Here is a 22728-nt window from a genome sequence, read left to right as displayed (position 1 = left end):
CGTCCTCCTAAGTCGTGGTCTCGGCTTGCTCCTATTGGGCAGCAGTCCCTGCCGTCGACCAATAGTCTCTCTTCTTCTTCCTTTGGTTGCCTCTGACTGAAAGAGCGGCACTCTCATTGGCTAATCATTCTCAAACTGCTAGGCGGGACCGTGCTCGAGGTCTCCTACAATTGGCTAAAAGCTACGGTCCGTCACCTCGTGTTCAGCCCTTAAACGGAAGAGCAAAGGAGGGACTTGACCGCTCTTTATTTGAACTTTCTGGCGGGAGGAAACTTGTAAGAAAAAGGCTTCTTGGTACGTTTTGAAGAGAAGATGAAAATATTAAAACTTTGGCTCCTGCTGCTTCTCCCTAACTATTTAGTAAAAGAGCTACGTTTATCCGAAGGCTGGTAGCTAATCCAGTAATTTCAAAATATTGCCCCCCCCCCCCCCCCCCCAAAATCGGAGCCTGTAAGGAGCCCTGGGACAACCCAGATAGTAAATATCCTTTCTTGGGTTTGAAGGGCGCGTGCAGAAAGAATTTGCTTACACGATCTCTTCAGTCCCAAACCACTGCAATAAATTGCCTGCTGCTAAACTATCGTCATATCACTTAACAGCAAATATTTTTCAAGCGGTCTCCCTGAAAGATGAAACCCCGCTAAAATCTAAACCTTGGCACAGACATTGCCAAAATTTTATTTACTCAGCTGCCAATTTTCAGTGGAATTGGCTGTCCCAGTTTCTCTGGAGACGTAAACGCAGGTGGTCTAACTCCCAATACGTGGCTATACCACGGTGAGGGTCGAGAGACACTTTGGTTCAATGAGACCGAGCCAATAACTCAAGTCTCAAGAAGGGAGACAGAGACGAACATAAAGCAAATCCCACAGGGTTTATTTACCAGTTCCCGACGGTTCTCGGTACCAGCAGGCCACCCGGAGGATCCGCTTAAAGACACATGCACGAGGTCTGGGGATGCGGCCGCGACGGCATCGGTCACTGCAGCCCTCTGGAAGCTCTCGCAGAGATACGCAGCGCAGAGCAAGGCAGGGGCAGCTTTCCCGGAGCTGGGGACGAAGTCTCTGGAGGGCAGACAAGCATCCGAGGATGTGGCCGAAAAGCTCCTGCTTTTAACAGTTCAGTTGAAGGTGTGGTGCGTCTTCAGTGTGTCTTATCAGGGTCCCACAGAGCGCGGGCCTGCTTGGAAGCCGGGGCTACAAAGTGTGACTCTTATCACGGCACGCGGGCATCGCAGTTACACTCAGTCACACAGAATGGAGTTACTTATTTCAAGTCTAATACACACATCAAACTTATCTTCCTGACTCTAATACACACACAAATCTATTTCTATAACAATTGGTAGCAGAGGAGAGCACAAATAATTGAAAATCACGGCTAATCCAAAGAATGACTTTTCAATATTTTTCTCCTCCAAAACTCACCCAAACCATCATTAGCATTTGTACTTTCCCCCCTTTTCTTGCTATAGCTACTGAGCTTTTGCATGGCTAATAGGAGAAAGAAATTTTCTTTTGTAAACCCATATGTTACCGAGTAGAGTATAAAACGTTTCCAGTGATTCTCACCGTTACATAAGCACTGCCTGTTCAATGCAAAACAATTAGAAAAAAATTTTTAAATTAGAAAACTATAGAGGCAAAAAAGAAAACTGTCTCTATCCAGAGAAGTCATCATTAACTTTGTTTAAAATCTTCATCTATCTAAATTTGGATATAGATGGGATCCTGTTTTAATCTTAAAATATATCTGAGTGGCTTTCCATGTTAATGGATACACAGGTACATTGTCAAATACTGAACATTCTTTTTTTTTTTTTTTAATATATCTTTATTGATTTCAGAGAGAGGAAGAGAGAGGGAGAGAGACAGAAACATCAATGATGAGAGTCATTGATCGGCCTCCTCCTGCACACCCCTGACTGGGGATGGAGCCCAAAACCCCGGCATGTGCCCTGACCGGGAATCGAACTGTGATCTCCTGGATCCTAGGTCGACCTATGCTCAGTTGCTGAGCCATGCCCGGCTGGACTTGAATATTCTTTGAAACAATTTTAAATGAAAAAATTAATAGGTAATATATCCCATGGTGAAAGAAATTTGGACGACACAAAGGGCTACTTAGTGAAAACTATACAGAATATTTCTAGATGGTTCTGAAAGTATATTCATTCATGTCCACCTAATGGCCATGTTTAGAGAAAGAGAATAAACAAAGCCAGAAATATATAGCCTTGTCTCCAACTTCCAAAAGTTATGTATAGTTAGAGGGAAAGGTGTTGACTGTGTTCCTTTCAGGGGTGAAATTCCCAACATTATGTGTGATTACTTAAATACCAATCTTCCTATTGGCTTGTAGAACCTAAGAAGATTCATTTGATGTGAATCACAAGAAGGGATTTATCAGCTGAGATGGACTTCCATGGTCAACCAAGGGCCCAAATTTTATAAATAATAAGAGCTGAGCTGCTATGAGAAGACAGGGGCTTTCTCATGTACTCTGTGTACCAAGAAGAGCTTCCTGCACTATGCCCTGTTTGTGTCTTCCGAGTCAACTATAAGGGATTTCCTAAGGCCTGCCGTGTCCAACCAGAACTGTTCCATAATAACCAATCAGGAGTGGAAGGGAGTGATTATAAAGGAGTTGATGGGTATGTTCATTGCCTTGGTTGTGGTGGCATATACATCAAAACTTATCAAATTACACACTTTAAACGTGTATAGTTTATTATGTGACAGTCATACCTCAAAAATGCTATTAAAGGAATTGTAGCACAGGAGTGAGAAGGACTGATTGTATGGGCATAATAGAACTTTCTAGCATGATGATAATGTTCATTATCTTGATGGGGTTTGGGTTATTCATGTGCATGCATTTGTCAAAACTCATTGAATGGTATATTTATTTACGATTTGTGCATTTCACAGCATGGAAATGTTAACTGCTCACCCTCAAACCCCACTATAAACAAATATTAAACTTAAGTTTAATATAAATGCTGAAGTGTTTTAGAATTAAGTATACTGATGTTTAAAATTTTCTTTCAAATGCATAAAAATTAGGATTCCTAGATGGATTAATGGATAGAGAGTCATGGGTAGGTGGATAAGTATGTAATAAACTAAATATAATAAATCGTTTGTTGTAGAATTTAGGTTGTGGGTATATAGGTGTCCAGAGTACAATTCTGATTTTTCTGAGTATTTGAAAATTTTCATAAATGGTGGGGGGAAAATTAAGTACAGGGCCTTGGAAGATATCCTGTGCAGTGAGTGACCCTGGAGATTAAGCTTTATTAGTTTCACAGTAAATGTACCCTTGTCTGTAGGTCTGTCAGAGTGTGAATAATTAATCTACAAGGGAGAATTTTCATTGTAAGCCCTATAGTAAAGACAACAAAGGGTTTTAAAGATGAAAATAGTAAAACTTAATGAAAAGCTCTAGAAAATAATCATTTTAAATGTTCAACCTGTCCATATTTATTCTTCCACATTTTTCATTTATAAAATCATGTTCTAGGTTTTAAAAATAAGTAAAATGTATGAAAGAATGGAAATCAGCCATAATTTTATTACCCAGAGATGATTATTAGAATATAAGCTCCAACTGTATTTTGTTTATTGTGTCTCCTCAGTGATTGGAACAACACCCAGCACATTTGCTGTTGAATGAATTGGGATGAATTCTGGGTGGGGGGCTATTCAGAAGTAGGGTTAGTGTGTGCTATGTAAAGCATATACCATGAGCAAAGATGTAAAAATGCAGAACAAGACAACCACGTTCAAGAGACATGGGTTTGAATCCAGCAGAGATAAAAATCTAGGAGTTCCTAGACTAACATATTTTGTTTGTCCTATATAGCATTAAAATACTTTTTAATGAGATGTCAACCTTTAAAAATATGGACAATTTACAGAGAAATCTGAATATCCAGTTTCTTTTGATAAAAGAGGAAGCTCTGGAAACACTGGGATCCCATACCTGACCAAAAAAAAAAAAAAGCTGGAGCTGAGCAGAGGCTGTCCTTAACAATGCTCATCTGTTCACTGAAGTTCACTCCAGGCTCAGCACATGAATGTAGGTTCCCTCTAAGACACTATAGGCACTAGAGTTTGCAATATCTAGTAGAAGAACTCTGGGACTTCATATTGGAAGTAAGGTTGGGGTCAGAGATATAAGGCCATGGGTATCCAAATGGGGAGTTTATACTTCATTCAGTGGGCAAGGGGAAGGATTGAACAGTGTTTGCTCAGTTACTACCATTGTGTAACAAATCATCCCAAAACTTAGTGGCTTAAGATAATAATTTATTTAGGTCATAATTTTGTGAATGGGCAGTTTGGTCTGGCTTAGCTGTGTGGTTCTTCTGGTCTTGACTGGACTCACTCATGTGACTGGGCCAGCTAGTCAAGTATGACCTCAGCTGGGATAGGTTGTCTCTGCCCCATGTGGTCTCTCATCCTCCAGCACACTAGCCCAGTTCATGTCTGGATAGGGTTCTAAGAGAGGGAGTGGACATTTTGTAAGACCTTTTAAAGCCTAGGTTTGGAATGGGCACACTGTCACTTCTACATTTTATTGGCCAAAGCCTGCCATGATGCCAGCCTAGATTCAAATGGAGGGGAAGTAGGCTCCACTTCTTTTTCCTTTTAAAAAATAATTTTATTGTAGAAAGTTTTAAGCATATTCAGAAGAGAAGAGCATATGAACCACTATGTACTCATCATCCAGATTCAACAGTTAGCAATTCATAGCTAATCTTATTTTACTTTTTTCTCTATCTGTATTTATTCCCCCTCCCCCTGGATTATTTTCAATCAAATCCCAGATATATAATTTCATCATCTATGAACATTTCAGTTTGTAGGAGAGAGTATTTCTTTTCAATTGAAATATAATTGACATACAATTATATATTAATTTCAAGTATAGACTCCACTTTGCGATGGGAGGAGCCGCTAAGTCACAGTGCCAAGAGGTGTCAATACACAGAGAGATACATTTTTGTAAAACATCTACCGATTACTATCAGAGGTGTATTTTTGACAATATCATTTGGAGGGGGATATGCTCTGCATGCCTGGAACTGTTTTCTATTTGTAACATAGAAGTGCTGCCCCCCTGTACCCATAAATAACTCCATGCCAAAGGACAGGAGAGAGAAAGATGCCCTGCTTGCGCCTCTTCCAGCTTCTTGTCCAGGGACTCCTTAGTTTCAGTTTCAATCCACAGCATTGTAAAAGACAGACAGTTTCTCTAAGATTTCTGTGAATGAATGAATGAACAGAAAGTTAAGAGAAGGGAGCTGAAAGCCAAGCTACAAACACAAAGATGTTTCTACATTGCATAATAGTGTAGAAATTGCACTCCCTTTGGTCTGGCTGGAGCCTAACCACCATCTGCATTCATGCCTTTGTGATATGAAGTTCCCTCTTACTTGGTCAACTTCTCAAATACAAATAGCTTCTCAAATACGAAGGAGGGGTAATCTCATATCTTAGTGTGAATTAGTCTTAGGTATTAGATTCTCTAATACCAGGTGGACCCTGGGTTGTAAGGGAGCCTAGAAGAGGAAGGAAGGAAGGAAGGAAGGAAGGAAGGAAGGAAGGAAGGAAGGAAGGAAGGAAGGAAGGAAGGAAGGAAGGAAGGAAGGGAGGGAGGGAGGGAGGGAGGGAGGGAGGGAGGGAGGGAGGGAGGGAGGGAGGGAGGGAGGGAAGGAGGGAGGGGGAGGGGAGGGGGGAGAGAAAAAGAGAAGGGGGAAGAGAGAGGAGGGGGGAGAGAAAAAGAGAAGGGGGAAGAGAGAGGAGAGAAGAGAAAGGAGGAGAGGAGAGAATATAGGCAGGAGTAATCTACCACCCCGACCCACTTTAGACTGAACAGCATCCCTTAGCACAGGGTTTCTGAAGTCGTACTATTGATATTTGGGCTGCAGAATTCTTTGTTGTAGGGGGCTGTCCTGTGCATTGTAGGATGTTGAGTAGCATCTATCTACTAGATGCCAGTAGTATGACCTACCCCACCCATCTTCCCTGAGTTGTGACAAAAAAAATCTCTAGACATTGCCAAATGTCCCCCGAGGGGCAAAATCACCCTTGCTTGTGAACCACAAAGGAAATCTTTCACATATGTGAAACACCACATGTGGCTCACATTCTTTAGATCAGAGAGGACCCTACCATTAACAGAAGGCCGCCTGGAGGGCTCATATGCTCGGCAATCATCAATGATCTCCTGCAACTGTGAAGGGCAATCTTCACCCAGTGGCTCCTGGTGCCGGTCCACAGCCACCAGCTGGCAGATCTTCTTAGAATCACAGCCTGGCATGGAAACAATAGGATGAGAGGCTTAAAAATTGCTCTGGCACTCATATATCTCTCTGAATGATGATCGCTGGCATCAGACCTAGGGACTTTGAGCATTAAAGAAACAAGAACGTCCAGTAACTCTATTGACCAACCCAGGCAGTGCCCACATTGGAGAACAAAGCACCCAGGACAGCACTGATGCGGATTTTCTAGTCTATTGGAAAGGGACCCAATCCCAGCACCATCTGGGCCAACCTTCATGCTGGTTACCTTCAAACGGGATCTTCCCAGTGACAATTTCCCAGAGGACAATTCCAAAGCTGAAAGAAAACCAAGAAACTGAACAATCATAATGTTTCTGTTTTCACACACCTCTTAGCCATTTCTAGAAACTCCAGTGAATTTTTTGATTGCCAGTCAATTCCACTCAATAGAGTAGAGGTATGATGGTCTCTGGATGTGGAGTTTGACTTGGGTTTTCCCATCCTGTTCATCTGAGTTAGAGCCTGTGCAAGAACATGAGCATACCTGTATATTTCAGCTTTTATGTCATATCTATCAAACACATTTTCCAGTATTTGAGGTGAGATATATGCTGTGGAACGGACTCTCTCTGTTTTTTGTCTCTTAGTTGTTCTGCTGATGGAAGTCTGCGTTTCCCTCAACTCCAATCCTGAAAGCTTGATAGAGAGGTGAATTAGATATAGAAGGAAACAACATGATCTTGGGTGAGGGTAGTGGGCAGGGGGTTGATGCTACACATGATTGTCAGGGAATAGTCTTTTATCTTTGAAATGCATTTCCATTGGTGTCCTGTATCTGTGTGGCTGCCCTACTCGCTGGCATTACGGGTTTAATTTATTACGGTGCAGTGACCAAGAGAAACACAGAGGTTTCTTCTCTATAAAATGGGGCAATGAGGATTACTTGAGATAACAGTTATAAAGCACCTATAAGGCCTGGTAAGTTGCAGTTGTTCTAGTATTACTGTATTAGATACAGGGCTTTCTCAGTTGGGGACTCAGATCCACTAAGCAAGGGTAGACAGAGGTGCATAGAACCACCACATGGCTTGCTTTCTCTCAGAAGCAGATTAAAAAAATGACATAGGGCATCCCCTCTGTTCTATCTGACCCTTTAGAACAGTCAGCCTATTCCTTTGGATTTTACATGATAACTGAGAGTTACCCCCATTGACCCTGCATGGCCAACGCCATGCTCTTGAAGAAGCCACAACACAATTAGTGGGAGCGGATGTTCTCCTTGCTCCACGCACATCTGTCCTTAGCACCATAAGTGTGCAGAGGGCTGCCAGCCCCACACTTGACTGGATACGCAAATCTAGGGGCAAGGTCAGGAAAGGATAAGACACTTAGAGGGCTCAGTCCTTTCCATTACTGAGCACTGACGTCCTCTGACATCTGGCACCATGCTAGATACCAAAAAGGAAAGGCTGAAAAGCACATGTTACAGTCAGGCAGGATAAGGACCATGAGGGGTGTAGACATGGTGCTTTGGGAGCACTTAGATCACACTAGGGAGGAGGAAACGCACCTGAAAGGCAGAAAAGACCTGTCTTCTGTTTTTTGAGGCCTGTCCCTGACACTCATAAGGCTGTTAGAAAGAAAGCATCTATGGCTGACAAAGAAAATACTCTTTTAGCATTTGAGAATTGCGGACATTGAGTTAAACCCTTTCCTCTTCCTTATGAGAATCTGACTTTTTAGCTCCATTCCCCTGGGAACCTGATAAAAGCAGACTGCCACCTATGCTCCTAAGTAATATTGTTGATGACAAAAAATGATCACTGATTGTAAATGCTTATCAACAGGGGGTATGGGGACTGTAAAGAGCTGATAGGATGCTGGGCTTTGTGGTGACTCTTATAACAGACATGCCCCTTGTGGGGACACTTGAAGATATGCCCGAGGAGTTGTTACAATATTGACTTCTGTGGGTCATGAGGCTTCCAAGGCTAGAGGGCCCACCCCCACTTGAGGGGAGCCTCTTTCTCTCTCACCTGGGGCAGGGCAAAGAGAGTATCTCCTGGATGACTATGGGGACAGCTGTGGGAACTTTCACTAGAGAGAAAGATTGACTGTGCCCTGCTGTCAAGCTGTGTTTCCTGCATGGTACCCTTCTAAGTGACTCCAAATGCCAAGTGTGGCCTGTGTCAGTCTTGTGAGTCTCAACGCCTACTTGGACCTGAGAAGATCCACTGGTGGGTATTGGGGGGATGTGGAAGTGGTGTCCAGGCATCTAAAGGGAAATGACTCCCTCCTAGCCAGTGTGGCTCAGTTGGTTGAGCATCATTCCGTGCACCAGGAGGTCACTGGTTCAATTCCCAGTCAGGGCATATGCTTAGGTTATGGGCTTGATCCCTAGTAGGGGGCATGCAGGAGGCAGCCGATCAATGTTTCTCATCGATGTTTCTCTCTCTCCCTCTTCTTTCCTCTCTCTGAAATCAATAAAATCATATTTTTAAAAATCATTTAGTCCCAGTCTCTTTAAAAATAAAAAGGGGAGGGGATGACTCAGCCCATCCCTGCTAAGTGGGTGGTGAAGGAAGACGGGCATCATAGCAGCAGGTAGGATCGAGTCTGTCCTGTGGTGGGCACACAGAAAGCTGTCCAGGCAGGGGAAGAGTTGAGTTCAGTTCCAAGGTTAAGGCAGTGAAACAAGGAAGCACAGACTTTCTGGGAAACAGGCATCCCTCTCCCAGCACCAAACAGTCACAAAGGTTGAACTCAAAGCGTTCCCTGGAAAGCCACGCTCACCTTCACTTGGTAGCCGTTAGTTACCAGGAAGCTCCTGCTGCTGATGTTTCTGTGGAGTTCAGGGGGTTCTGAATGGTGCAGCCTGACATGACCAAAGGCAGGGAGCATTAGTGACCTTTGTACAGACCTTCCGGGGGGGCTTGACAGTTATTGCTGGGACAACGAGGCTGGTCAGTACCATGCCTTTCGCAAGCGTAGCTATCCATGGGTAGATGGGACAAGGGGGAGGACAGGGACAGGTGGACACTTTTAGCTCTCTATAAGGACAAAGGGGCTCCAGTACCCATGGATATTCCTCTGTGGAAGGCAGCTGGGAGCTGTGAACAGCAAAATATGCTGAATGGGGGATAAGTATGCACAGCTGCTAAAAAGGATCAGAGGCCACCTGGATGGGGCACTAACAGCATTCCCTACAGTCTAAAATTACTTCTCATAAAACCTACTAGTGCAGGGGGTTAACATTAATTATTAATTATGACACATATAAAAGAACTAGCTAAGGCAGTATTTCCAAAAGTATGGGATAAGTGGTATGCCATAGTAAGAAACTTGTTCTTTCAAGCTCTGACTACATCAAGGAGAAAGCCTCAGTTTGGGGTCAGGTATCTTTACTACCTCTCTATATCTGCTAATATTTCCTTTGTGCAAAGGGAATGTGGGTCTGAACTATAGACCTTTTGGCAGGCAGCATCATCCAGGCAGAATTTAACAGCATCGCTTTGTTTTCACTTATGGTCACCTATTTGTGGCAGGTGATTCTGGTTTTGGATTTATGGTAGTAATAGAAAGTGTCCTTTTCTTTTACTTTAGGTTTTTGTAAAAGAGAGCTAATTTAAAGAACAATATTAAGTAAATAATACTGGCAGAATTGTGGATATGGTAAAAATCATGCAAGCGGTCTTTGGGGACCCTTGGGCAAAAGGAACCACAGAATCTGCATGTGAGAGTAGGGAGAGTTGCCAGGTAAAATACAGGACACCCAGTTGATTTTGAATTTTTGATAATCAATGAATTTTTTTTAGCATAAGTATGTCCCCCAAATTACTTATTGTTATCTTAAATTCTGTGTACTTGAAATTTCAGCAAAAGTATGTCTTGTGTAATATTTAGGATATACTTATATTAAAAATCATTATTGCTTACCTGAAACTCAAATTTAACTGGGCACCTTGCATTCTTACTTGCTAAATCTGGCAACTTTAAGAGCAAGGCCTGTCCAACTCCGTAAGAGCAGCGTGGACATGAAATTTGACTTTCAATTGTGTGACCTGGTGCTCACTAGGTTAAGTGTTCTTCCCCCCTCCTGTCTAAGGTATTATAATCAGAGTAATAAAACAACTTAAGGAAGGGGAGACTATCTGGGGCTTCTGGCCTGTTCTCTTATCATCTCTGGGATTATCAGTAGGGGAGGCACACTTATTCTGTTCTTCTTGGCACCCTTTCAACCCATATGGTACCTGTATAAGCCTCTGGCTGCCCCCACAGCCAGGACAATGCGCTCAGCCAATTTGAGGTCCTTCTTCTGATCCAGCAGTTCCCTCAGGGTCCCGAGCTCACAGTACTCCATGACAATCGAGAACTGAGGTGGAGTCACTAATGGAAAAAATATCAGCCCCACTCAGAGATCCTACTTTGTAGCCCATCTCCCCCTGTCTCTAGAGAGACAGACTTAGCTCTGCACTGTTTCTCCCCCACTCTCTATCCCCATCTTGCACAGTTTTTGCATCTTGACCTCATTGAGTGGGTCAAATACCCACAGAGTTCCCATACCTCTTCTTCACGGTATTTGGGATGTCATAATTATACATTTCTCTTAGTTATCTGAGTAATGTCTCCCCCACTCAAGTATAAGACCCCAGATGGCAGGGTCTGTTTTGTTCACACAGTCCTCATAAAGAGCTTAGTAAATACGTGTGGAAGGAATCAATGATGCACAGATCACAGGCACTGGTGAAGGAAGCTCAGAACCGAGTGGAGGTCTCAGGTCATGGGCCTGAGATGCAAGAACCGACACACAAAATATGACTCAGTCACCTCAACCAACACCAAGGAGAACAAATATCACTGGAAGTTTTCCTTTAGTCACCAAAAGCTGTGGAAAAACTTCTAGAGGGGATAAGACAGGAGTTGCTCTGTCCCCTCTGTAGGCAAGAGCAACAATACATAACCCATAGGAGACACCATGCTATGAGAGAAAAATGCAGCCACATTAAAAAATTAAAATTAAGAAGAGCCTGGTGCATGAGATTCTTGGTAAAGGGGCAGGTTGGTTGAGTTTTTAGGTTTGATCTACACTAATGATTATCAAGGGTAGATTCCTTATTCTGATCAGTCAGCTTTATAACGTTTTATCGCAGCAAAATACATCCATCACTCAGGCCAGCCCCTGAACAAGACCCCTTGAGCCCCCAGTGGACTTGGAGAGGAGGATGTGGCTACATTAGTGCAAACTAGCTCCTGGGCTCAAGCCAAATTCAATCCCTCTGTTTTTGAAAGGAGATGGCAACCTGCATCTTAGGATGTAAAAATTAACACTAATAATAACAACACCATGTAGATTCCATCCTTTCAGCTGTTCTTTAAACATGCAATGCATTATAACACAGAAGATATATGACAGACCACCAAAAGAAGGACCAACCCCAGAAGTACTCCTTACCCGCTTCATCAATGCAAATCCCAAATATACGCAGGATGTTAGGAGAATCAAATTTCTTCATAGTTATGATCTCATTTTTGAAAGTTTGTCTCACTCTTCTATGAGGATAAAAAGGACAATTAAGATCTCAGGACTGGAAGGTTCCTCTGAGAACATTTAGTGTAGGGACCATCTGTGTATGAGTGGGCATGAAGGATTGTCAGTATTTCCTGGGTGAGACAAACTTGGTCACTGGTGACAGAGTGTGGAACCCCTTAGATGTTTGGCAGCAGAATTAGCACGTATGATACATGCTACAACATAGATTTACCTTGAAAATATCACTCTAAGTAAAAAGAGCCAGACACAAAAGGCCACATACTGTATCATTCCATTTATGTGAACTATCCAGAACAGGCAAATCCACAGAGACAGAAAGTAGATTGGTAGGTGCCTAGGGCTAGCGGTGGCGGGGGTGGCAGTGTATGGGGTGTGACTGCTAATGGGTAGAGTTTCTTTCTGGGATGATGGAAATGTTCTAAAATCACTTTATGGTGATGGCTGTACAACTCTGTAAATCTATTAAAAGCTGTTAAATCATACACTTTAAATGGGTGAATCTTATGGTATGTAAGTGACATTTCAATAAAGTTGTTAAAAAATACTATCCTAATCAAAATCTCAATGTGTATGTTGAGGAATGTGATATTTATTTAGTTTAGTCAACCTAAGAAAGAAAGGCAAGAGGAGGGAGACACCTTACTAGATATTGAGCATTACTACAAAGTCGTAATAAAACACACACACACAAACACAGTGTTATCAGTGCAAAGACAAATTGACCAGTGGAAAAGAATAGAGAGGTCAGAGCCAGATCCATGTCTAAATAGAAATTTAACATGTAATAAATGTGGCACCACAAACCAATGGGGAAGAATATTTGATAGGTTGTGTAGAGAAAATGGATTCACTGTGTAGATAAAAATAAAACTAGGCCCTATATAATATCATATACAAAGGTGGGTTCCTGAAGGATTAAAGCCTAAATGTGAAAAATAAAACTGCAAAGTTAATATAAGAAATCTAGAATACCTAGGGGTGGGGAAGGGCACCTCAAGAGCATAAACACATAATAATATAAAATTTTGGTAGAATTGATAACATCAAAATTAAGATGTCTGTCGAGGGACACCACTGACAAAATTAATGTATAGAAAACGTGATGAGAGAAGACCTTTGCAATATCTAAAGCTTAGAAATGACCAATTTCCATAATATACAAGGATCTCCCACAAATTGACAAGACAAAAAACAGCAAGTGAAACAGAAAGAAGGGCAGAGGATATGAGCGGGCATTATAGGGAAGTGGAGACACAAATAGCTAAAAGTCATATAAATAAACGTTCAAATTCATCAGTAAACAGAAATGCAAGTTAAAATACCTATAAGATGTTACTTTATAACCATAAGGATGAGAAAAATGAGAAAGCCGGATATTACCAAGGGTTGGTGGAGATCTGTAACTACAGAGCTCCCGCACATTGCTGGAGGGAGCACAGGCATATACAGCCCACTCTGAGGAGCGCTCTGGTGTTGCTTAGTCAGTTTCACACAGGCACGCCCTGTAATCCACTGATGCCTCTCCTGGCAACACAGCCCAGAGAAATTCTCATACAGGTCCGTAAAGGGATACTTTTGGCAGCATTAGTTTTGGTGGGGGGAAGTTGGAAACAGGCTGGGTTCCATCATTGGAAAACCAGGTAAAATGTGGATCTACACCACAAGCAGCAGTCAGAAGGAAAGGGCTATAAATACAGTACATGCTCCATAATGCTGAGTGAAAGTAGGCAAAGGACATATAACACTACCATTTGTGAAAATTAAGAACGCACACACGTGCCCGGCTGGGCGTGGCTCAGCGGTTGAGCGTCGACCCAGGATCCAGGCGATCGGGGTTCGATTCCTGGTCAGGGCACATGCCCGGGTTGTGGGCTCGATCCCCAGTTGGGGGCGTGCAGGAGGCAGCCGATCAATGACTCTCTCATCACTGATGTTTCTATCTCTCTATCCCTCTCCTTTCCTCTCTCTGAAATCAATAAAGATATATATTTTTAAAAAACCAAACACACATGCATATAATAACAACATATGTTTTGCAAGAACATATACGAACAAAACACACTTTATTGTCTGTGGAGTGGATGGCGAACTGAGAAACAGGAATGGAAGGGAACAAAAATTTTTAAATAGCCCTGGCCAGTGTGGCTCAGTGGTCAGAGTGTCGGCCTGAGCACCGAAGGGTCGTGGGTTCAATTCCCAGACAAGGGCATGTACCTGGGTTGCAGGTTAGATCCCTGACCCGGAGTGTGTGCAGGAGGCAACCAATTGATGTGTCTCTCTCATATTGATATTTCTATCTTTCTCTTTCTTTCCCTCTCCTCCTCCCTCTCTTCCACTCTCTCTAAAAACCAATGGAAAAATATCCTCTGGTGAGGATTAACAACAAATTTTTTTTTTTAAATAACTAAATATATAAATAAAATAGAGACATTTCTAGAATTGAGGTTGGAAGCCATGAATTTAAGTCTCAGCTCTGCTCCTGAAGAGTAGAGGGCAAGTTTTTTAACCCTTTGGGGACCGGGTTCCCCACCTAAGAAATTGGGACAATATGCCTCTCTCCTGGGAGAGTTATAGAGAGGAAGTGAAATGATACATGAGAGAACTATACAAAATGACTTACCCAATATTTCTGGGGTTGACGTTGTTGAATACTTTTATGGCCACTGGAGATTGGTGGTATTTTCCTTTAAAAACTTTGCTGAATTCATTTTCCCTTAGCAGGGTCCAATCAGGTTCTGAAAGCTCCTCCTTCTCAATCTCCTTGATTTTATAGTCTGGGACTTTCTTCATGAAACTCTGTAAGTCTTACCATAGGACAGAAAGAAATAAGGAGTCAATGAGCTGAGGAAGGTGTCCTAAGGGAAGGGGTGTCTCAGTAAATGTGTGAATGGGAAGCCCTACACCGTGAACCAAAGCTGGCCTTGGTGGAAGCTTCTGATTGACTCATCCTGGGGGAGAGGTTCCAGTGCCTCTGAGTGACCAATACAGACACAGCTGGATGGTTAACAAAAATGTGTCATGCACTTCCTTTCCCTCCTCTTCAAATCCTGTCTGTAGCTCCAGCCTAAACCTCCATCTCAATTCATCTCTCTTATTTTGGAGTCCTCCCTACTCCTACAGCCACTTGAACTTGGCACTTGAACATTTAGCATCTTGTCTAGTCATTCCAGCTCTAATAGTTAAATAGATAGTTCAAGCTCAGTAACTCCACTGCTGGGCTGTGTTCACATGACTCTTTCCTCTCCCTTCCTCTGCCCTGTGGCTGTGAGCTCCCAAAAGGCTGGGTATTTCTCTGCATCTTACTTTCTTCTATGTACAAGGCTCATAAAGCAGATACAGATTTGTCAAATAAGTGATGAATGAGTATTTTACATTTGATTTGAATTTGTTCCTGGGAATTCAGCAAAGGAAGTTTCGATGCTACCTAGAAGAAGCTGTCAGCAACTGGATCGGTGCTAGAAGATACCTTGTTGGTCAAGAAGTTCCCTTCAAATGTTACTCTAAGGACAGAAGCCTGGGGTAGTCATGAGCACGCCCCTAAACCTGTAGGCTGTTTCCAACCATCCAGCCCAGAAAACAGGCAGTGGTGGGAGTGGGGGCAAACTGGATTTCCTAGTAAACAAATGACTCTGGCAGTGAGAGCGGCAGGGCACAGGGTAACTCACAGTGCCTCACGGTCTCAATGATTTTTTTCCTGTTGGTCTCCATGATTTTTTCCACGTCATTTTTCAATTGCTCCATTGAAGCTTCGATAATTGCACTTCCTGCAGGAAAAAGAGTAGCAAATACTCAAAAATAGAAATGCTAATTAAAACCTATCATATTCATTCGAGTAGGAATTACTACTACTGCTCACAAATATTCAGCTTTCCACTTCTAAGCACACCGTAAGTGCCTTGAAGCGTGGCCGTGTGACTTGCTTTGGCCAAGAAATGAAGTGAAAGAAATGACAGGGAAGTTAGTGTCAACATAAAAGTATCATGATACTGAAAGTTCATAGAAAGGACAGCTACCTTGGAGTCTCCTGGACTTTACCTGAATAAGAAGTAAACTTTTCTTTCTTTAAGACACTGAGCTTTTTTCAACCATAGCATAATCTAATCTGTCCTTATTTATATACTCAGAAATACATTTTTAATTTATTTTTTAATTTTTAAAATTTATCTTTATTGATTTCAGAGAGAGGAAGGGAGAGGGAGAGAGAGAGATAGAAATATCAATGATGAGAGAGTCATTGATCAAGCCCACAACCCGGGCATGTGCCCTGACTGGGAATCGAACCCCGATCGCCTGGATCCTAGGTCAACGCTCAACCACTGAGCCACGCCCGGCTGGGCAGAAATACATTTTTTAAATGATAAAGACACTATATAGGGTGGCCAACCATCCCTGTTTGCCCAGGACTGGGGGCCAATCTGCCTTTCAGCTGGGTCAGCCTCTTCACACACCCCTCCCCAGGCCAGATTCCCTGAGTGTCTTTCTCCTTGTTTGGTTGGGGGATTACAGATGCCTCACTTTCCCTCATCCAGAAAAAGACCCATTTAAAAAAATATATTTTCATTGACTTTGGAGGGAGAGGAAAGGTGAGGGAGAGAGAGAAACGTTGATGGGAGAGAATCAACATCGACAGGCTGCGCCCTACACTCCCCCTACTGGTGACTGAGCCCACAACCTGGGCATGTGCCCTGACTGGGAATCCAACCGGTGACCTCTTGGTGCATGGGGCAATGCTCAGCTACCGAGCAACACCTGCTGGGCTGGAAAAGGACCCATGTTTTCCCACAGGTCTTCTCCAGACCTGGCCTGTCCTGTTTCAGTGTCTCCTGCAGACCTGATTGGGGATGGACCACCTTCCACATCAAGATGGCAGAACAGTTATTCTGCTGGGCTCCAGTGCCCAGAAGGTTTATTCAAATGTCTTTTGCCCTCCGCTCACTTCCTCTCTCTCCACGCACAATCCTTACAAAAGGGAAGAGTTCAGAATTCATATCATCAGGATCTGCAAAGGGGTAAAGAGGCCACATTTGTCTTCACCCCCCTGCTCTGTTCCTTCTTTGGGTGGCCTGGCTCCACTGTCACCCCCTACTCCAACCTAGCCCGTTTCCTCCCCTTAAAGCCTTGTCCTCCATTAAGTCCATGTAGTTCAAGGGCCACTCTAGTTTAAGCCACTGTCATCTCTTACCTAGTCTCCAAGTGGTCTCCTAACTGGGCTCACATTTCCACTCTTGCCCCCTGGGGTATGTTGAATTATCAGTCCCAATTCTTCACTCGTATGTAGTAGTATTATACATCTACACCCTGGCCATAGCTCCATAGTGGGTGCACTGTACTTCCCTGTCCCTTCATGTTGGGCTTGGCTATATCAATGGCTTTGAATATTAGTGGATACAGTAGAGGCTTGAAAGGTGCTGGCACCATTGGGCTTGCCTTCTTGCAATTCTTCCATAAGAAGAACATTCTCCAAGTACTCACTGCTCCAATAGCCGTGGCTCCAGAATGAGACACGTTAAACAGACCCAAATTAGATCTGCAGCCTGGAGCCAAGCCCACCTGAGATTAGGAGGACTCCGATGGATCCACAGATCTGTGAGCAAGAGAATAACTATTGTTTAAAGCCTCTGAGTTTTGGGATGGTTTGTTATGCAGTATTAGTGTAGCAACTGACTAATACATATCACTACAGTCCACTGCCACATCAGCACAAGTGAAATATATATACATATATATTAAAAATATATCTTTATTGCTTTCAGAGAAAGGAAAGGAGAGGGAGGGAGAGAGAGAGAGAGAGAGAAACATCAATGATGAGAGAGTTGTCATTGATCAACTGCCTCCTGCATGCCCCCAACTGGGGATCGATCCTGCAACCCAGGCATGTGTCCTGGCTGGGAATTGAACCGCTGTCTCCTGGATCCTAGGCTGACGCTCAACCACTGAGCCATGCCCGGCCAGGCCCAAGTGATATTCTTTTAATACAAGTCAAATCATGATAGGCGCATGTTTAAGAACCTCCCTTCACTGGCTTCCTATGACTCTTAGAATAAAACCTAAATTTCTTATCATGCCTTCATGGCCCTGCATTTCCATGCTCCTGTATCTTCTGGCCGACTTCCCCACATTCATCTTGTACTTTTCTCTCTTCCATGCCTACCCCACCAAAGTCATCTGGCCTTCTGGTTCCTTGCACTCGCCACATTTATTCTCATCTCAGGGTCTTTGCATCCCGTTTTCTCTGCTGGGAATGCTCCTCTCTCTCATCTCCCTACAGCTTGCTCCTTTTCATTATTCAAGGTGTCCAGTCCAATGCCACCCAGTCAGAGAGGCCTTCCCTGGACACTCAAACAGTACCCACTGTCGCTTTCTATTTCATTACCCTGCTTATGACTTCCATTGCTTGTAGGTAAAATGACTTACTTTGCCCTCTATCTGCAGAGTTTATGTTCCATGAGGGCAGAGATCTTATCTATTTTGCTCTGTGCTATATCTCAAACACTTAGAACAGTGCCTGGCATACAGTACAGTCATGTGCCTCATAATGATCTTTTGATCAACAATGGACTACATATACGATGGTGGTCCGTAAGATTATGATGGAGCTGAAAAATTCCTTTCACCTAGTGATGTAGCACAACGCATTGCTTATGTGTTTGTGGTGATGCTGGTCTAAGCAAATCTACTGCATTGCCAGTCATATAAAAGTATAGCACATATAATTATGTATAGCGCATAATACTTGATAATAAATGACTAGGTTACTGGTTTATGTATTTACTATCCTATACTTCTTATTATTATAAAAAAAATGTTCTACTGATAAAAAATAGTTTACCGCCTGGCCAGTGTTGCTCAGTGGCTGAGCATCATGGTTCGATTCTAGGTCAGGGCACATGCCCGAAGTTGCGAGGTTGATCCCCAGTAGGGGGTGTGTAAGAGGCAGTTGATCGATGATGTCTCTCATCGATGTTTCTATCTCTCTATATCTCTCCCTTCCTCTCTTTCTAAAAAAAAAATCAATAAAAACATATAAAAAAGAACAGTTTACTATACAACTGTATGTCATGTTATGCCAGCAGCAACCTCATATATCTTGTGTTTCCTGTGTCTCTTGATTGCATCATATCCTCTTGTGCTTGACTTAATCTTGTGCTGGTTTGTACAGTCACATGTTGTACAGGCCTGTGGCCTAGGAGCAATAGGCTATGTCATACAGCCCAGGTGTGTAGCAGTCTAGACCATCTAGGTTTGTGTAAGGGCACTCTGATGTACCCACATCGAGGAAATCCCCTAATGACACATTTCTTAGGATGTATCCCTGTCATCAAGTGGCACATGACTGTATTCAATTCACGTTTGCTTAGTTAACTAGTTAATTCTTTCTTCTGGATAATTTATATGTTAACAGAAGGTCCTGGAAAAACAAAGGCTGGAAGGAATTAGCTTCTGGAATTCCAGGTATCACATCAAAGAGAGAATGGAGAGGCAAAGAAGACATCAGTATCAACACTTCCACCCTCTCCCCCACTCTGGCTTGCCCAAATTTCACCAGCCCCCACCACATCTGGGCCCAAGGATGTTAGGAGTTCTGAGTCATGAATAAACACCTGCTCAAACTTCTTCAGCCTTCCTGCTCCTTTGGTAAAGCAAAACGAGACTAAAATGTCCCCACTTACTGCCCCCTGACAAAATAAGCCTTACCAGTTAGACTTCGGAAGACTCGCCAGTCTTCCTCGGCATCCTGCTGATCTTCTTGCTCCCAGGACACTTCTTGGCTGATGCTTGAAGCAGGCGCCCACTGATACACCTGAAGCAGCAGTGAGAGCTCCTTGTGGACATCGTTCAGCCTTTCGTTCACGTCTTTAAAGAGTCTTTTGTCCTTCCCCGATGTTAGAGACTTATGGATATAGGATTTATTGCTAAACTTCTCTATCTGCTTCTCAGCTTCCTCTAGGACATCCTGGAAATTGTTCAGCGCAGTGGTGATCTTAGCGGGCAGGTTCCCTTCCCCTCGGGCCTGGAGCATTTGCAGAGGCTGCAGCAGGCCGTGGATGCGGGTCCTCAGACGCTGGCACTGTTTCTTGCAGTCTTGCACCATTTCACATTGTTTGTACACACACCAGCCTAAGGAGATGACGTCCCCCAATTTATCCATACCTGGAAGAAACTGATGGAATTTGTTAAAGTCCCAGAATCTCCTGCATATTTACTACTGGCTAAGGGAACCTCAAGTGTGCCTGTGATTTAAATGGCTGAAGAGGTCTCCTTACTATTTCGCGTAAGGTAAAGATGGCTTGCTGCTGTTTACCAAAATCTGTTCAAAATCTGTTCTGCCCTTCCATGGTTACAGAGTTGTGGCTGGGAAGCGTCAGTCCACCTAGGACTGTATCTCCCAGTCTTCCTTGAGGCTTGATGTGGCCATGTGACTAGTTCTCACCAATGGTGTGTGAGTGGATATGGTATGTACTACTTTGGCCTGAGGCAGGTTTGTCTCCTCTGCACACTATCAGCTGGATGCATAGGAAGACACAGCCCTAGGAGTGGTGAAGCCCCAAGAAGGAAGGTGGAGTCTCAAGAAGAAAGAATCCTGGATCCCTGAATCATCACTTGGAGGAGGGCTGCTCACAGACCTGGACCATTTGCCACAGGCTGTTAAGTGAACAAGAAATAAAATTCTTTTGCATTTGAGCTATCATATTTTGGGGTTTATTCATGATATCAGTTTAGCCTATTCTAACAAATATATCCTGCCAAAGTATAGGGGTGGCTATAGGATGGTGGGTTGGAAAGCTCAGGCCTTGTCTAAAGAAGGCAAGGTTACCTGGCAAGGATAAAGGGTCCAGTGGTGGAAGACCTTCCAGTTTTGAAAGAGCAGTCAGAAATCTGGATTTTTATGTTAAAGCTCTCAATTTAAAATCTTGCTGGCTGGGAAGATTAAAAATGACGAACCAGACAATCCTCCCCAAATTTAAACCCAATTTAATGCAATTCCAGTAAAACTCCCAATGGTATATTTTGGTATTGAAACTAAATGATCCTGAAGTTAACTGCAAAGAGGAAATTAGTAGGGATAACCAGATTTAAAAAAATAAATAAATAAGAGGACTTACCCATAAGATGAAAATATAGTAAAAATTGTAATAACTAAAATTGCTTAGGGCTTATTAAGTTTTGATAAAGATATCAAAAGGATAAAAGGGAATGTAAATATATATATATATATATATATATATATATATATGGACTCAACAAGGTTAATTTTCGAGGAACTTATGCTGTAGAAAAGCTTGTATGTATATAGATGGCTACTAAGATGTTCACTGCAGTGCTATTTATACTATGTAAAGATGCTAACAAGGAGGGAAGAAATTACTATTTTTAAAAGTGAAAAATCTTTAAATGGTACTAACAACATAAATCCATAAATAATCTAATGCCATTTCTTCTCTTCCTCAAAAAAAAAAAAAAAAAAAAAAAAAAAAAAATCAGGCACCCTTTTCGGATGAGACACTATCCATTTGTGCCTAAAATGGATCCCAGAAAAGGAAGAGCGCTTTACCACTAAGGCCTGGAATTGTCTACTTAGGCAGTTTACCCCCCAGACAACCTGGAGTTCGCCTGTCTAGGGCTCCGTGGACAGGAACCCCCAGCGGGCTCCGACCCCCCCCCCCCCCCCCCCCCCGCCGTCTTTGGCAGAAGGCAGCTGCACCTCCAGGCCGCAGGAAACGAAGCTGCCTCGGCCCTGCTTTCCAGGAAATCGAACAGCGGGTCCCCCACTTCCCCGTCTCCCCGCCCAGCCCGGGGATCCGCCCGCAGCCCCTCTGCCCCGCAAGGCGGACGCGCCCCGACGCGGCCTCCAGACTCACCCTTGTCCCTCCTGAAGGCGTCCAATCTGTCGCGTGCACCGTCCCAGGAAGCCCGCTCGGGCGAATCAGAGGACCTTACGCCCAAGAGCAGTCCGTGCACCGAGGCCCCGGGGTCGCCTTACGCCCAAGAGCAGTCCGTGCACCGAGGCCCCGGGGTCGCCTTACGCCCAAGAGCAGTCCGTGCACCGAGGCCCCGGGGTCGCCTTACGCCCAAGAGCAGTCCGTGCACCGAGGCCCCGGGGTCCCAAGTCCCTGAGCAGTCCGCGCACCGAGGCCCCGGGGTCCCAAGTCCCTGAGCAGTCCGTGCACCGAGGCCCGGGGTCCCAAGTCCCTGAGCAGCTGTCCCCCCGGTGGCCGGGCTCTGCGCTCCCAGGCGAGGCTCGACGGGGCTGCAGCGCCGCGGGGCGGGCGTTTCCTCCGGGCGCGGAGCCGGTCCGGGGGCTGTGCTGACCGGTCCCCCAGTCAGCTCATTGGACGGCTGTCAGGTCCTCCGCCCTCCAGAGGCCACCGCCCAGGGCCGCGCGTGGCCGGGAAGTCCGTGCGCCCGGCAGTTCTTCACGTGGTTCTTGTTGCCAACCGCTGGGGCGCCCGGGTCCCTGGAACCCCTTTTTCCGCAGCTCAGAGCGCAGGCTCCTCCCTCCGCCCCGTCTCGCCTCCCGCCCTTTCCGCGCTCTCCCCGCCTTTCCCGTTCGCTTGTAGCTTATTTACAGAGAACGGAGTCCTCAGTGACGGCTCCCCATGGGCTCTCGGAAACCGCCTTTAAGGGAAACCACGTATAGAGGAGCCAATTTTACCAGAGGCTAAATGCCATAAGCAAGAGTGGAGCTTCTACAGCATATTTCTGATCACAAAGACATCACTAAACTTCTAAACAAACACCCTTAAAACACTTACAGTATTGAACTTTGGAAAAAATGTGAACTCTACATACATATAAGAAATATTAATAAAAACAAGTAGGATTATTATTTTCTAACCTGCCTACTCTCCAGCTCAGGGCTGGGTGCCCGAAGCTTCTCTCCAAG

General features: G+C 44.1%; 1 protein-coding gene across 1 annotated transcript; it reads right to left on the bottom strand.

Annotated features, from left to right (window-relative positions):
• Positions 1 to 4472: 4472 nt before the first annotated feature.
• MLKL (mixed lineage kinase domain like pseudokinase) lies at positions 4473 to 21961 on the bottom strand. The gene is made up of 11 exons (XM_087827135.1): positions 21704 to 21961; positions 19539 to 20004; positions 15509 to 15607; positions 14464 to 14647; positions 11745 to 11842; positions 10543 to 10678; positions 9086 to 9167; positions 6837 to 6988; positions 6579 to 6628; positions 6180 to 6320; positions 4473 to 5268 (listed from the first exon to the last, which is right to left on the bottom strand). Exons 2-11 carry the CDS (start codon positions 19990 to 19992, stop codon positions 5225 to 5227), a joined length of 1440 nt encoding a protein of 479 aa, XP_087683261.1. The 5' UTR covers positions 19993 to 20004; positions 21704 to 21961; the 3' UTR covers positions 4473 to 5224.
• Between the last annotated feature and the right edge of the window lie 767 nt (positions 21962 to 22728).

This window comes from Miniopterus natalensis, chromosome 18 (assembly GCF_054644295.1).
Source record: "Miniopterus natalensis isolate mMinNat1 chromosome 18, mMinNat1.hap1, whole genome shotgun sequence".
Lineage (NCBI taxonomy): Eukaryota > Metazoa > Chordata > Mammalia > Chiroptera > Miniopteridae > Miniopterus > Miniopterus natalensis.
Note: the sequence above shows the minus strand (reverse complement) of the source record. Positions and strands in the feature narration are given on the sequence as shown.

What these genes read in the sequence shown, in the direction of transcription:
- MLKL (XM_087827135.1), bottom strand. Translation starts at nt 19,992, where the DNA reads ATGGATAAATTGGGGGACGTCATCTCCTTAGGCTGGTGTGTGTACAAA. An exon ending in CATTGAGACCGTGAGGCACT is followed by an intron (nt 14,648 to 15,508) that starts GTGAGTTACCCT and finishes TCCTATGGTAAG; the next exon opens with ACTTACAGAGTTTCATGAAG. An exon ending in GCAGCCAGAGGCTTATACAG is followed by an intron (nt 9,168 to 10,542) that starts GTACCATATGGG and finishes TGGTCATGTCAG; the next exon opens with GCTGCACCATTCAGAACCCC.